The sequence below is a fragment of the Capricornis sumatraensis genome, chromosome 14, assembly GCF_032405125.1.
Source record: "Capricornis sumatraensis isolate serow.1 chromosome 14, serow.2, whole genome shotgun sequence".
Taxonomy (NCBI): Eukaryota; Metazoa; Chordata; class Mammalia; order Artiodactyla; family Bovidae; genus Capricornis; species Capricornis sumatraensis.
In genome coordinates, this window is record NC_091082.1 from 88,004,968 (window position 1) to 88,020,435 (window position 15,468).

General features: G+C 63.1%; 1 protein-coding gene across 1 annotated transcript; it reads left to right on the forward strand.

Annotated features, from left to right (window-relative positions):
- The first annotated feature begins 9,503 nt into the window (after window positions 1-9,503).
- Window positions 9,504-13,356, forward strand: PHLDA3 (pleckstrin homology like domain family A member 3). Its single transcript, XM_068985809.1, has 2 exons — window positions 9,504-9,914; window positions 11,152-13,356. The coding sequence occupies exon 1, from the start codon at window positions 9,504-9,506 to the stop codon at window positions 9,873-9,875; it is 372 nt and encodes a 123-aa protein (XP_068841910.1). The 3' UTR covers window positions 9,876-9,914; window positions 11,152-13,356.
- Window positions 13,357-15,468: the final 2,112 nt, after the last annotated feature.

Here is a 15,468-nt window from a genome sequence, read left to right on the forward strand (position 1 = left end):
CAGGAGGCCTGGGGAGGGAAAGTGTCTGCTTCCTCCCCAGTGTACATTCTAACTGAACCCAGGCGTGGGGTCCAGCCAGCCCGATCCTGCTGCCCCAACTGGGCATGAGAGCTGTGAGCTTGGGACTCGGGGGGGCTCAGTCAGGCCCCGAGACTGTGCTCAGAACTGTTCCCAGCACGGGAAGCGCCTGAGTGAGAGGGCAGCTCGGCCACAGGAGCTTCGTGTCAGATCCAAGAAGCTCAGGTCTGCTGGAAGGGCTCAATGGAGAGGGGGAGGGGTGGGGGGTTTCCAGGGGCAGCGGTGCCCTCCTGGGGGCTCCGCCTCCCAGAGGCCACTCCCCCAGTTCCAGTGTGTGACTGTGTGAGCTGAGGGGGCAGCAGCATTCGGCCCCCAAGCTCAGCACCTTTCACGCACGGAGTCCCTTCCCTCTAGCCCCAGAGCCTAGACTCTCGTCCCGGAGCCGCAACGCTGGCCGGGGCTGAGGGTGCAGACGCAGGGCACTCACCCTGCTCCTGAGGGAGAGCTAGGGAGGGGGAGCCTGGGACAACAGAGGAGTCTCACCCTGCTCCTGAGGGAGAGCTAGGGAGGGGGAGCCTGGGGCAACAGAGTCTGAAACGGAGCGGGGCAGACGCCTCTGGGCCACGAAGCCAGAGACCAGTCCTCTGCCTTTGGCCTAGGGCACAGCGGGTTCCCCCCATCCTGCCAGGCCGCACGGAGGGGCCCCTCAGCTGACCCCAGGTGGAGGGCACTTCTCTTTCCCCCGTCAGTAGTGGAGAGGAGCCAGGTCGCTCTGCCCACATTTTCCCCGGAGAGTTCAGCTAGACACCCTTGACCTGGGGTCTGCCTTCCATAAAATGCCAGCGTCTGAACACGCCTGAGCCGCCTTCTTCGCCACTTTATAGCAGGGGCTCCCCCATCCGCTTTCCAATACCACGCCTCTCCTTCTTGTCGTCAGAATGGCTTTCTACAACATTTTGCTTGGAATCCCTTCCTCCTTTTGCCCTGAGACGACTTCTACATTTTGCTTGGAATCCCTTCCTCCTTTTGCCCTGAGACGACTTAGGCTCTTTCTCCAATGCTCTCTGCTCTCTGGGCTGTCACCGGAATCCCCTTTCAAGGTCTGTTCACGATGATGTAGGTTTTTTCCTAGCAGACTTCCCCAGACCTCTCCAGCCTCTACCCATCACCCAGTTCCGAAGCCACTTTCACAGTGTTAGGTATTTGTTACAGCAGCACCCCACTCGTGGCACCAGCTTCTGCCTTGGTCTGTTCAGGCTGTTTTAACAGAATGCCACAGTCCAGAGGTGGGGCTTGAGGGGGCTTCTTAACAACAGAACTTTACTCCTTCCAGTTCTGGAGGCTGGGAGTCCAAGGCCAAGGTGCCAGTGGGTTCAGTGTCTGGGGAGAGCCCGCCTGCTGGTTCACAGACATGTCACCTTACAAGGGGGCGGGGGCTCTGGCTTCTCAGGAGGCGCTAATTCCACTCACCAGGGCCCCTCCCTCAAGCCCTAAGCACCTCCCAAAGGCTCCATCTCCTAACGCCATCCCCTTGGGGATCAGCATTTTAACATATGAGTTCCGGTCTCCTTGACCAAGTCCACGGACATGTGAACTGCACGAGCTCGTCTGAGGGCTGCCTGTCTCGTGTTGGGGGCTGGGCTCCTCTCCCCACACCGTGGATTTACAAAACAAGAGCAGCTGCTTTAATAAGAGCAAGTCTGTGCATCACGTCCGTAGGGCCAGACGCAGGGGAGGCCTTGACGGAACCCCAGCCCCGACTCTGGGAAAGGGCCTAAACGTAGAGGCCTGGTTTAAGACCAGTCAGTGCTGCAGAGTGCAGGCAGCACAGGGTGGGGCCCCGGGCGAGAGGCCCTCGTCCTGACACTTCCACTCTGTGCAGCCCGGGATGCGGTCGGCCGGATACCTTCCCAGAAGGGTCTGCACATTGGGTGTCGGGGTGGGGTGGGGATGGATAGTTCCGCGAACAGATCACCAGCACGGGCTCTGGGAGGGCCCACAGGAACAGCTGGGTGGGGCGTCTGGGCCCCAAAGCTGGGGACAGGCTGCCCTCTGCTGGAGCTGCGGCAGAAGCCCGTCGGCCAGCCTCCAACACCAGCTGCAAGCTTGGGACCACCTGTCACCCAAAGCAGCCTCGGTGGGGAGGATGCTGGACGCACCTCCAGGGAATGAAGCTGGGTTAAGGCAGAGGCTGTTCCCAGAGGCCGGTTGCTGGCCTGGAAGCCCCTCAGGACAGCGTGGGGCGGGTGGACGAGGCCCGCCTGACGTGAGTGAGGCCAGGCCCCCTAAAACTGAGTCCCCCTGCCGGGTTCATGATGAGTCTCTCTACCCACCACCTTATTCCCTTTCTTGCCAGGACTGAGAGGTATCAAAGCCAAGGGGGTGCTGAGACCAAACAGGACCCGCAGGGCCCTCCCAGTACACCCCCTCCCAGTCCCCCGTTTCCTGTCTGCAGAGAAAGCCTTTGTCTCCTGGGTCCTCCCTGATTCCTGAGTCAAGGGCAAAGCAGAAACCACCCCCTTGGAGAAGACCCCCCTGCCAAGGCCAGCTCCCGGTTCCCAATTTTGGGCACTCCGTGGGTTTCATTCCATGTCCTGGGCACTTAGGGCCTCGGCCTCTGTGAAGGCCTTAAATGCGTTCACGCCTCTGGAGCGGGCGCTGTCATAACTGCCATTTACAAATGATCCGACTGAAGCCAAGAACCAAACAGTGGCCTGGGATCTGGCTCAAGGTAAGCAGCAGAGCAGGACAGAAAGGCAGGAGCTGGCCCGCCTCCTGCGCCACCCACCTGACACTCTTCCTTTGCCGCCGTGGGCCGGGTGGTGCGGAGCAGGGCGGTGCCTGCTCTCTTACCCTGTGTACTTGGCACAGGTCTGGGTGCTGTCTGACTTGACCCCTCCATCAGCAGTAAGCAGAGGTCACGTTACCCCTTTATCCTACAAGAGGAACCCGAGAAGTGGTGACTGTGTAAGTGACATGTATTCAAAGGCACTGCCAGTGGCGGAACCAAGGCTGGAACCAGCTGTGTGACCCTGGGCCCGCCTCCTCCCCCGGGCGTCAGCCTCTCCCTTGTGAATGGAGATGTGACCTCGATTAAGTCCACAGAAGTGCTCCTCAGGCCTGAGAACCTACTGGGGATCTTGTGAAGCTGAGACTCCAGCTCGGCGGTTGGGTGGGGCCTGAGACCCAGCGCCTCCTGTGGGCTCCCAGGGGAGGGAGGTGCTGTGGCTGTGGCTTCCAGGCCATCCTGGGCAGTCGGGCACTTGCCAGCTCTGATGTTCTGCATTTATGGGCCTGGGGAGCCTCCTCCCAGAGGCCATGGAGATTCCGGAGGCTGGTAATGGTGACTAAAGTGCTGAGTGGGCGTTTTCTGCCCCAGCTGAGCCCCTGGCCCTTCCACTCCGTGACCTCGTCCTGACCCTCTGGAGGGCTCAAGCGCTGGACCCTGGGCCACTCCCACTCGGGGTTACTCCTCCCGGCCCCCTGCTCACCCTGTTCCCTGGCAGAGCACAGCCCACACCGATGCTTCTCTCCACGGGCCTCCCTCGGATCGCAGTCACGGACACGCCAGGAGCGTCCCTCCCCCAGCTCCCCCACCTCCTCGCTTCTGGACCTCAGTCCCAGGCTGGACAGCTACAGCTGTCTCTGACTGATCTTGACAAAGGCACCTGTAGGAACCTCTCACTTATCAAGGGATAAAGGTGAAAATCCATAATCCTCACTACGCAATGTTGGAAACGCAAAGGCAATGAGGGAAAACGGTCCTCTCGTGTAGAAGGGACTCGTGGGGACCCGGGTCCCTTCCCCTCCGTCACCCCCACCCATGTCAAGTCCATGAACCGGCTGCCCTTTAGGCGGAGACGTAAGAGCTGCCCGCTGGTGCAGAAAGTACCAGGGCGGGACGGGGACTTCCAGTCTCTGGGACAGACCCTGCACATGGCCGGGGGAAGGCTGCGGGGCCCTGTCCCCCTCCCTCTTCTGGGTGCAAATGCGTGTGAGCCAAGGCCAAGCGGAGCAGCTTGTTTCCGGGGCTGGGGGACTGGAGGGGTGGAAGAAGACACTTTCTTATCTTGAACTCTTTTTTGGTTGCTGTGGACCATTTTTCAAGTCTTAATTGAATTTGTTACAATATTGCTTTTGTTTGTCATGTGGGATCTTAGTTCCCTGACCAGGGATCTTTCAACCACACCCTCCACACTGGAAGGTGGAGCCTGACCGCCGGACAAGGAAGTCTCTGTCCTGAATCTTCTGCAGCGGCAGTGCGCCCCGGGTGTTGCTCTCACTCCAGACCCAACAGCATTGTGAAAGGCAGTGAAAAACACAGCTAGAAGCCGGCGACGCGCCCGAGTTTGCCCAGCAGTGCCGGCAGGCTGGCTGCGGCCTCTGGGTCCCTGGGCAGCGGCCAGGCTTCTGACGGGGTCGCCTGGACCCGGGGCCCCGAGGATGAGCTGCTCCGGGCTCCTCTGGCTCTGGCAGGGGCACCCAGATACCACAGCAACGTGGGAAACGTGAAGCCTGAGGGCAGCCTCCGCCTGACCCAAGCGGGGATCAAACGCTTCAAGCCCAGACTCGGCAATCAGAGAGGGGCAGTGGGTGCTCTTGAGAGAAAGGGAGCCTGGGTGAATCAGGAAAGTCACTGGGCTGGAACGCGATTAAAGGGTGAGCGTGGGAGGGGATTTCCACGGAGAGTGCCCGGCCCGGAGCAAGTCCAGGCGGGCCAGCTGCAGGCTGTGGCCCGCCTGAGGGCTGTTGTAATGCTGCCCGTAAAACCCAGATCCGTGGAGACTTGAGCCCTTGATCTGGTTTCTTTTTTCTTATGTTGCCCTTTAGAAAAACAGATCCGAGGAAACCCCAAAGCTCTAAAACAAAGCACTCTCCATCAAGCGGGTGTGAGCAGTCAGGAGAGCTCTCTGGGAGAGGCCAGCTGGGGGTGTCCCCAGATGGGTGGGCTCAGGGGGACCCGGCTGCGAGGTGACCCACCTTCCTCCCCATCCTGGGGCTGCGGAGTAGACTGGGGGAGAAGGCTCGCCCCTGCCGTCTCTCCGGAAGGACGACAGCGCCTCCCCCAAGACAACGCCGGACACCGGAGGCTGAGGTTAGAGAGGAGCGGACTCGTCCCAGGTGCCACGTGCCTGGTGTCGCGCGTCCACCGCTCCAGACTGCTCTGATCTCCCCTGTGACCATCCAGGGGCTGTCACTGTCATTTTAGGTAACATGCCTGGACCGCGCTCTGTCAGTCCACTCACTCTAGTTGGCGTGTACTGCCTCCTGGTAATGAGAGACTGGGAAATGCCGGTGTTATCTTTCTTCCTTCCAATTTTTGTTGGTTCCATTTCCGTTTTATCCCGTCACTCAGCAGCTGAGGCCCTACTGTGTGCCAGACGACATGCTGGGTCCACAGGATCAAGAAAACACACAGAACTCCCGGCTGGCATGGGGTCTGCATTCTAGTAGAGGGGGTGGATCGTGAGTAAGGAAAACATCAAGACTGTCAGAGAGAAATCAGGCAGGGAAGGAGATACAGTGTGTGTGTATGTGAGAGAGAGAGAGCATGGATGTGTGTCTGTGACTGTGTGCCTTTGTGTCTGTGAGTGGGACTGTGTGTGTGTGAGTGGGACTGTGTGGCGCGGTTTCAGCAGGGTGGTGAGACAACCTCCCAGAGAAGGTGCTGCCTGAGTACAGAGCTGTGTGAGGGGAGGAGACAAACCCCGAGATGCTGGGGGCAGGGGGGGCCCCGCGGTCCAGGTGGGGAGGAGCCGTGACCCTGGGGGAGGGCTGGTGAGGAGGCCTGCGGGCTGAGAGGGGCGGGGTTCACGTCAGGGAGAAAGAGGCAGCTCCCCAGGGGTGCGTCACAGGCTGCAGCCTCTGAAGAGTTATAAGCAAAGGGGAGACTGCTGCTGCCTTCAGTTTAAGTTTGTACGGCGTTAATATACATCATCTTCGTAAATCAAGTAATCTCCAGTGCTTGTTCTATGGAGTGAGCCTCACAATCAACGGGCACTAAAGTGAATTTACAATAAGATTAAGTAAATACTGTGGGCAACAGCAGAGATTTTACTCTCTGGCCCTGTTCTTGCCTCCAGCCCGCCTCGTCCCATCTTCCCTTCCCTTCCATTCCAGGCAGTCCCCTGGAGTGGACCAGATGCCCTGCAGCTCAAAGCATCTCTAGGCTGCTGGTCCCTGGACCGTTTTGCAGTCCAGCTATTGCAGCTGCTGCAGACGGATGGACAAACGGAGCAGAGCAGCTCCCCTGGGGGAGTGGGTGCCTACGGAGGGCAAGGGGCTGGCACGTGGGGACGTTCTGCGCAGCAGTCCTGCGTCGGGTCAGGTACAGCACCGAGGGAGTGTGCCCAGGACCCAGCCAGGCCCCAGCAGCTGAGAGCCAGCGCTGTGCCCAGGGCTGTGTTCCCTGGGGTGCTGTTCCCGGGGGCGGGCTCCAGAAGCTCTGGAAAGCAAGGGGTGTCAGCACTAGCCCCCTGCCCCTCTGGAGCCATCGGAGGCTCAAGTAATCCAGCTGGGGTCTGAACCTCTCCCAGATGGGGCCACCAGCAGAGATCAGCTCTGGGAAAAGGTTTAGAGTGAGCCATCTCTCCTCATCCCTGACAGACATGGAGGGCAGGACTCCCAGGTCCTGAGGATCTATGCAGGACCCTGGGAGCTGTGGGCTGGGAACCGAGGCTTAGCTGCCAATGACCTGCCGTTTCCACAACAGGGGACGCCCTGCTGAGTTCCCTCCCGTGGCCCTCCCTTTACCCCAGTGCTCCTGTCTTTTTCCAGCCCATACTCCTGTGTCCAAAGGCCTGGCGTTTCTCCACTCAGTCAGCAGGAGAGGAGAGTGCGGGTGGCTGGTTCCCACGTAAAAGGAAAGCTGTGTCCCCAGATGCCGACACAGGGGCGGTCCTCTCAGCCACCAGTCTCACCCAGCTTTGTCATTTAGAAGCTGTGAGACTTCATCTAGGTTGCTCCGCCTCTGATCTCATGGGTCAAGAGACTCAAAGACACGTGAGGGTGCTCTGCAAACGTTTAAAGCCCGCACGTTTGTAAAATCACCTGGGTCTGGAGAGAGCACCAGTGTGTCCCAGGCCTGGAGAGGGAGGGGTGACCGCCAGAAACCAGCTGGAGCGGAGCTGGTCTGGAGCTAGCTGCTCAGGAGGATTCCAGATTATGCAGGTCTCGGCGCCCCAGGAGACGCCTCTGCAGGACCGGGGTCAGGGCCTGGGCGGGGCCGGGGAGCCCCAGGAGGGTGTGGCCGGCAGACAGGCTGAGCCCTGGGCTCCCTAAGGCCAGCCATGGTGCTCACTTGAGCTCCCCACTCTGCCGCCTCAGACGGTACCAGTCTCGATGGCCTCTCTCCTCTCTCGGCCGACCACGCCCTTTCCGGGACGGCTGGGGGCTAGCTGGCCCGCGTGTGCAGGTGGGCGTGCGCAGGTGGGCGTGCGCAGGTGGGCGTGCGCGTGCGAGTCTCCTGCGCATGCGGGCTGCAGAGCTTTGGGTGGGAGGTGGCAGCCCCTGACCTAGACGCTGTGTGGGGTTGCCCCCCTCCCTTGGACACGCTCTGTTCCCGTTAGACTCCGTGTCGCCGGGCAGGAGGGTGCAAACACAGGGCGTGAGCACACCGTCATTGCTGCATGTCGAGATTCCCGCAGTGACCCACTGTGAACAAGGCTAAGCACAGGCCCTAAGAGACCGGAAGCCCTGGGGAACGTGCCAACATGGGGTGGCTTGATGACCCGGGAGAGCCTAGTCTCCGGGTTCCCATCTTCTTCTGAAGTCAGTAAAAGTGGGGGAAGGAGTGGAATGACTTTTTCTTTCAATTAATTTTTTGGGCAGCATCATGCAGTCAATGGCACTCCACTCCAGTGCTCTTGCCTGGAAAGTCCCATGGGCGGAGGAGCCTGGTGGGCTGCAGTCCATGGGGTGGCTAAGAGTCAGCCGCGCCTGAGCAACTTCACTTTTCACTTTCCTGCATTGGAGAAGAAAATGGCAACCCACTCCAGTGTTCTTGCCTGGAGAATCCCAGGGACGGGGGAGCCTGGTGGGCTGCCGTCTATGGGGTCGCACAGAGTCGGACACGCCTGAAGCGACTCAGCAGCAGCAGCACGCACGTTGTGGAATCTTAATTCCCTGACAGAGGCCCCTGGAGTCCTAACGACTGGGCCGCCAGGGACTTCCCTGGAATACTTCCTGAGCCTCCTTCCAGTGCTGTCACAGATGTTATCTTGCGCATTAGAGTTGCCTGAGATCAGAACCAATTAACCCTCCCGCTTGACAGATGAGGAAATTGAAAGATAATGAAAGTGGGCAGGATTCAACCAAGGGGAGGAGTTGGGGTCGCAGAGCTGGACAGGGCTGAGCCACTGAACGCCAGCAGCAACCGCAAAGGTGGTGTCCACGGGAGGCTCTCCAGGCGGCAGAGAGAGGGGAGCCTTCAGCCGAGATGGGGGTGGGGGTGGGGGACGGCGACCTGAGCCTGGGGGAAGAGGCAACAGGCCCCGTCGGCCACGCCTGGCTCCCCCGGGGCCCCGGTCTACGTGGGCTGAGCGCGGCCCTGTCAAGGGCGGTCCCAGGTCCGGTGCAGACGCGGCCCTTCCTCCTCCCCCAGGAGGGGAGGCTGAGGGGCCCCCAGGTTCCTGCCATCTAAACCACACCGGGATGGAGGCAGGCGCGGGAGGGTGGGCTGTCCAAGCAGAGACCGCTGTGGGCAGCCTGTCTGGGGCCCCCACACGGAGAAATCTGCCCAAGGGGGAGGACCCCAGCTTAGCCTGATCCCCCCTCGCCCTCCCCCAACCCCGCCCAAACCCCAGAACCATCTTCATTTTTGATTGCGCAATGCCAAGGGGCAACTGGCCAAGCGAGGAAAGGGGTCAGAAGCTGGGGCAGGGTTCCTGTGGCCTGGGAAGCTCCAGCAGCTGCCTGGCAACACCCCCACCCCCGGCAAGATCCAGCCGTGCCGGTGGGCGACCACGAAACAGGCCCCTCCCAAGCAGCTAGGCCTCTAGTCTAGACGACCACCCCTCCTTCCCCTTCCCACCCCCCCCTCCCCGAGTCCAAGGCCCGGAGGTCCCCGGGAGCGGCGGACTAAAGGCCCGAAGGCCCGAGCGGTGGGACAGCAGCCCCTCGGACCCCCGGCCCCACGCCCAGAACCCGCAGGGGGACCGCGCCCCGCCCCCGGGCGGGCCGGGCGCGCAGGGGAGCGGAGGGCGGGCCGGGCGCGCCGGAATGCGCGGCGGCGCAGGAGGCAGGGGGCGGCGCCGGACATGTGAGGGCACATCCCGCGAGCGACGGCCCGGCGCGCAGACGGCCCAGGAAGGAGCAGGCGAGCGGGCTGCCGGGCTCGGGGGCTCTGGGGCCCGGGGCCGGGGCGGCGCGGCGCGGAGCGGCGGCCAGGACCGAGGCGGGGCCCGACAGGCACCAGGCGCGCCGGCCGGGCGGCGGGCAGAGCCGGCGGGGCGCGGCGCGGCCTGGCCGCGGTCCCGCGCGCGCCCATGGCGGCGGCGGTGCTCCGGGAGGGCGTGCTGGAGAAGCGCAGCGGCGGGCTGCTGCAGCAGTGGAAGCGCAAGCGCTGCGTGCTCACCGAGCGCGGGCTGCAGCTCTTCGAGGCCAAGGGCGCGGGCGGCCGGCCCAAGGAGCTCAGCTTCGCCCGCATCAAGGCCGTGGAGTGCGTGGAGAGCACCGGCCGCCACACCTACTTCACGCTGGTGACCGAGGGCGGCGGCGAGATCGACTTCCGCTGCCCGCCGGAGGACCCGGGCTGGAATGCGCAGATCACCCTCGGCCTGGTCAAGTTCAAGAACCAGCAGGCCATCCAGACCGTGCGCGCCCGGCAGAGCCTCGGGGCCGGGGCGCTGGTGTCCTAGAGCGCGGGGCCGCGCCTGGCCTGCCCGAGGTCGTGTCAGGTGAGCCCCCGGGTCCGAGCCCCCCTCCTCTCTGGCCCTCCTGTCGCCTCTTTTCCCTCCGGAGGAAATGGGGCCCCCAACCTGCGAGCCCCCTCCAGGCTGGGCCGTCCGAGGGCCAGCGGGAAGGGAGAAACCTGGGGGAGCGCCCAGGAGTCCAGCCTGGAGCCGAACGCCGGCCTCCCCTGGGCGCCGGCGGGCCGACTGTGACCTCCGTGTCCGAGAGGAGGGTGGGCCGGCGGCCTCCCGAGGCTGGCTCTGCCCTGACTCCGGGAGGAGGCTGGCGGACAGGCCGCGGGGCCTCCACCCCTGCCAGGGCGGGGCTCCTGGGCTGAGGGAGCCGGGTGGGGGTGGGACAGAGAGGGATGGGCTTGCCCCCACTTTCTGCTGGGATGACTGTCGCCCTCGAGTTGGAGCGTGGAATTGTGGCAGGAAGACTCCCTCAGCGGCAGGGTGCTCAGGGTTGGCGTGGGAACCAAGAAGCCAGGAATCCCCAGATGGGACTTTGGCAGGGGCTGGGCTGGACCTGGGACCCCCACTACCTGTTCTCAGGGCGAGGTCTGTTGGGGGTAGGGGGGCGGTCCTAGGGCTGAGCTGTTTGGGAAACCAGGAGATTTTGGGAGGTTTGCAGGCAGGCCACTCCTGCCTGGGGAGGTGGGCCTGTCCACCTGCCCCTGGTGTCCAGCATGTGGGCTGGGCTGAGAAGGGGGCTGGAGGAAGGGTTGGGGCCCTGGTGGTGGGTGGAATGGGCCACGATTTGTTATTTGTGATGCCTTGATCTTCCGTGGGCCGTAGGGCAGGGGCAGGGGCGGGCCTATGGTCAGGAAAGCTGGGCAGGGACCAGGGCAGAACCGGAAGCCCTGGCTTCCCCTGCCTGGGCCCTCCCGTGGGAACCGGGAGCAGGCTGAGGAAGGGTCTAGTTTGTCTTTCTCAAAGGAAACTGACGTTCCCCCACCGACCCCCGAGCCCGGCCCCCCCATTGACGGCCGCTCACGGCGGTGGGGGGCCCTATGCGGTGGGGGGCCCTGAGCGGCTGGCTGACAGGCAGACCCCAGGCCTTTGAGCTGGTTCTCTTTGGCGCCCCTGGCCTCAGGGACCGGAGGCAGCAGCTCTCTGCGGAGGTCACGGGGGTGCCCTCCTGAAATGCGGGAGCAGGTCTGGGGACTCTCCATGCGCAGCTCCTGTGGGCACGCTCCCCACTGCACCCGCTTCTGCCCTGACGGCTGCGCTTCCCCTCCAGCTTCTGGGCCCCCGTCGGCTCTCGGGACGTGGCTGCTCCTGACCGTGCTCCGGGTGGCGAGGCTGCAGCTGCGGACACCCCCGTGGAGGAGGCGTCGGAGTCATGGGTCGGCTGGAGCCAGCGAGGAGGGGGACGGCCACGGGGGAGGTGAGGATGAGGATTCGGCCCCAGGCGCTCAGGATCTCAGGATGTGCCCGTCCCAGGCCCAGCCTCTGAGCTCCAGCAAAGCCCCCACCCGCTACGGCCCTGCTGTCTACTCTGCAGTCTGTCCGCCTCAGGCTTGATGCTGTCCCTGCAGGAGGGCGGCCCCCCAGGAGCGCTGAGCCAGCACCTGAGGGCCCGAGAGGCCCGCCTGGGGACCACGAGACGAACCCCCGGGCTCAGCTCCGGATTCACCTCAGTGGGGGTAGCTGATGGGCCTGAGGCCCACTCTTGCGGTCGTCTGCTGCTTGGGTCCTTTTCGGGACCCCCACCCCTCCAGGCCTCTCTTTGCACACTTCTTCCCCCCTCCTGCCCATCTTCCCCGCACTGCCGTGCCAGGCCTGGAGGTGGTGGGGTGGGTAGAGGCTCAGCCATTACCATTTCACACCTGTCCCAGAATCTGATACCCTGCAGAGGGCAGTGACCACACTGTTCTCCAAGTGAGAGTCTTTCCCACAAAGACCTGGTATTGGGAACATCCCTCTCCTCGCCTCCACTTTCCCAAGCTAAACGCTATCCTGAAATCTCCAGCCTGGGGAGGCCGAGACCCTGCAGCCCAGAGAACACAGCCTCAGAGGTGCTGGCGGAGGGACCCTGGGGCCTGCACGGGCCACTTTGACCTCTGCTGTCCTCCTGGGAGGCAGCCGTGTCTCCCCAGCGGGACTCGTCCCTTCGTCACCCACACACTTGGGCCTGCTCCGCTGATATCATAAGTCTTCTGGTTTAAAAGGAATCGTTTCAGCAGCAGAGAAACAGAGGTGGAGACAGCGCTGCCCTGAGTGACACAGAGACGGCCCGTTGGCTGACCCACGTCCGGCCTGCCCTGTTGCTGTGTGGCGGCTTCAGAGTCCGATGGGGCAGGGAGGCTGAGTGTCCACCACGGGAGTCTGGAAGCCGCTTCCAACCCTCTTGCTCCCCACAGGCTCCTCCTCCCATCCGGTCACGACCCCTGTCCTTTGTCCCCATCCCCCAGAGCCCTCTGCAGCTTCTCGTTTCTCTAATATGTGAACCTCATCTTACAATTGAATAAGAACCTACAAGGCACAAAGGCATTTTTACAGACGCCTCGTTTGTGCTCTCATGAGGCTGTCCACCCAGCCCATGGTGCCGATAAGCGCCCCGCCTGGGCCGGCTCGCGCTGTGATCAGCCAGTGGTGTCTGCCGTGAGCCTCCGGAGACAGTGTGGAGGCCGACAGCTCTGTGTGTGGGTGGAGGGCGAGAGACCTTGGTGTTGCCACTGGGTCCTGGACTCAGGGAAAGCTATGTGAAAGTCTTGGCTTCATTCTGCTATATCTTCCAAGATAGATCCTGGCTCTTTCCAGCAAACCGAGGGAGGTGTCCAGACACTCAGAAATGGGAACATGTTTGTGAGCAGATGGGATCAGGGTGTGGGACACGCTCGTCTAGCAAAGATGAGCCTCTTGCAGGCAGGCCCAGGGGAAGTGGAGATGGAGCACCTGGTCTGAGCGGAATCCAGGGGGCGAGCGGTTGCTGCTGTGCCCTCGAGGGGCAGGTGCCGCGGGGGGTGCCATCCCGGGAGGCTGGCTGTGAAGGGTAGTGAGGGGCACAGCTGGTGGCGGGGGCCTTCAGCTCCTGGCCCTCTCTGCTCTTGGGGAACACCACCCTGTCGGCTCCAAGTAGCCTTTGGTTCTTGTCCAAGCCCACTTGGGCTGCTCCCTTCGTAGGAGGTCCCGGCCCCTCTAAAGTGCGGCTGTGGGTCCCAGCTCGGAGTATGCCGGCGCAGCTGGTGGGTGTCTGGAAGGGGAGAAGCACTAGGAACCCCGGAGGGGGTGGGACTCAGACCTTGCTGGGGAAGAAGGCCCTTTCCCTGGGATCAGGGGTACCCTCATGCTCTGCCAAGGGGAGGAGCCTGGGCCTCGTGGCAACCCCCGGGAGTGCTCAGCTGCACCACTGATTGCTGATGGGGTCAGGGGCCCCCAGCCGCACCCTACAGACAGGCACGGAGTGGAAAACCCTTGCTTACAGGAGGCCTGGGTGGGGCTCTTGCCAATCTGCTTGCCCGGCCTCCCTGGCCTCCTCCCTGCCAACCCCTGAGTCATCAGTGGGAAAGTGAGGCAGGGTGAGTCCTTGCAGGCGGGGGTGGGGGTGGCTCTGTTCAGGTGAGCAGGGTTGGGTGGAGGCTCAGACAAGAGCCAGCCTGTGGCGGGGACTGGGGGTGGCGCCTGGGAGCCTCAGAGGGAGCGGGCATTGCGCCACGACCCGGAGGCCCTCTCGCAGAGCTGGGGGTGCAGAGGCACCTTGGCAGTGTGCCCACCAGGCCCGGTGCAGGGGCCCTGGCAGACCCTGGGCTGCTGGAGTGTACCGCCTGGGACGTGGCTCACCCTCCCGACTGGAACCTTCCCTGGTGCCCGGAGGATGTCCTGGCCCCCGGGAGGCGCGCCCTCCACAGTCAGGCACCTCCTGTATCCACCCCCATGCCCCCAGCTGGGGCCCCTGCGCAGGACAGGCGGGGGCCCTTGTACCCCCACTGCCCCCCGCCCTGGGGTCTCTCCCTGCTCCGTCCAGGCCGCCCTCCCTGCTCCTCGGCCACATCCCCGCCGTCGCCGCTGGGGACGGCCATTCCTGCCATTCGTGCGCGCCTCTGAGTCCCTGGGACTCAGTAGGTGCCTTGTCATCTTGACGGTGACTGAGCTGACTGACTCCACGGGCCCACGTCAGCACAGGGGAGTCATCCAGCCACGGAGGCTGTGGATTCAGAAACAGGTTATGTGGCCTGCTAGGCATCCCAGCGGCTCACCAGGGGCGGGCCCTGGATGTGTGCCCTGAGTCCATGCCAGACGAGCCCTTCTTGTGGGGTTAGCAGGTGAGTGGCCGGGGAGAGGGGCTCGCAGGCTGGTGGCGAGGGTGAGAGCAGAGGCTGGGGGCTGAGAAGGGGCGTCAGGGGGCCTGTGTGGAGGGTGCTCGCAGACGGAGGCTGCAGCCAGGCCTTGACACAGCACTGGGTCCAACTCCAGGAGCCCCTCCACTTGGGAGGGTCTGTGAGCCCCCAGGGGCAGCCCTGGGCAGGACCCCCTGGGGCAGCAGAGGGGCCTGGGGCAGGGCAGCGCACGTCCTGTGTTGGCTCCAATGCTCCGTCTCACGACCTGGGCACAGGGCCCATCTTGAGGTTGAGGCCTGGGCTCTGCTGATGGACCCTGTGCGGCGCAGCCTGCTCCTGAGACCCACAGGGGGGCCACCTGCTGCCGGGGTGAGCGGGGACTCCTCTGGTTTCAGCACTGAAAGCTCTGTGTCCCCAGAACGCCCCGGGCCCTCGGGCCGTCAGTCACCTCCCTCCCGCACTGCCTAGGGTCAGGAAGCGCGGCCCCCCACCTTTCCTGATTTCAGCTGTCAGGCCCGCCCTTGGCCCCCGCGGAGTCCTGGGCTGTGAGCTGCGGGGCAGGGGCCCAGGGCACTGTCACCCCAGCCCCGGCCAGCTGTGCGTGCGTCCTGTATCCTCAGGACACAGACTCCTGGCCGCGGGGAGGAGGGGGTGTCCCCAGGCTGCCCAGCCGGCTCTGCTTCTGCTTCAGCAGCGCTGTGCCTGCCCCCCGGACTCTGCCTCCCAGAGGTCAGGGGCTGCAGGGGAGGTGTGGCCAGGGCAGAGGCGCCAGGGCTCGGCAAGGGGAGCTGGTGCCGAGCGTGGGCGCAGCAGGGAGGACCGAGGAGGTGCTGCTCCGGGCTGCTGCCTGGCCCCGCTTCTTCCTCCAGGCAAGCGGGAGCCTCTGCAGAGCTGCTGTTCTTGCACGTAACCCTTTATTTCATTACAGACGTCCGTTCACTGAGGCAAACATGAAAGGACAGACAGTTATGAAGAAGGGAGCATCACCGTGGTGTTGCCATCCTTCAGAGGTCACCTTTGTTAGCGTTTCGCGGTATTTCCCTTCCATCTGCTCCTCTGTAAATGTACGTGATACTTAACTATCACATGGTTTGTAGCATGTAACTACTTTTCCCACACAGGGTCATGCTGTGTGTACCCCGCATCTTCATTTTTATGTATAATCCACTGTGTTATTTTTAACGCCTGTGTGTTTATCATCCACTGTTTATTTGCCATCCAGCCCCTCCACGCCCTTTTAGTGTTTACCTCTGTGTATATAAGGATGCAATGAACGT

Coding starts and splice junctions, on each gene's coding strand:
- PHLDA3 (XM_068985809.1), top strand. CDS start 9,504: ATGGCGGCGGCGGTGCTCCGGGAGGGCGTGCTGGAGAAGCGCAGCGGC.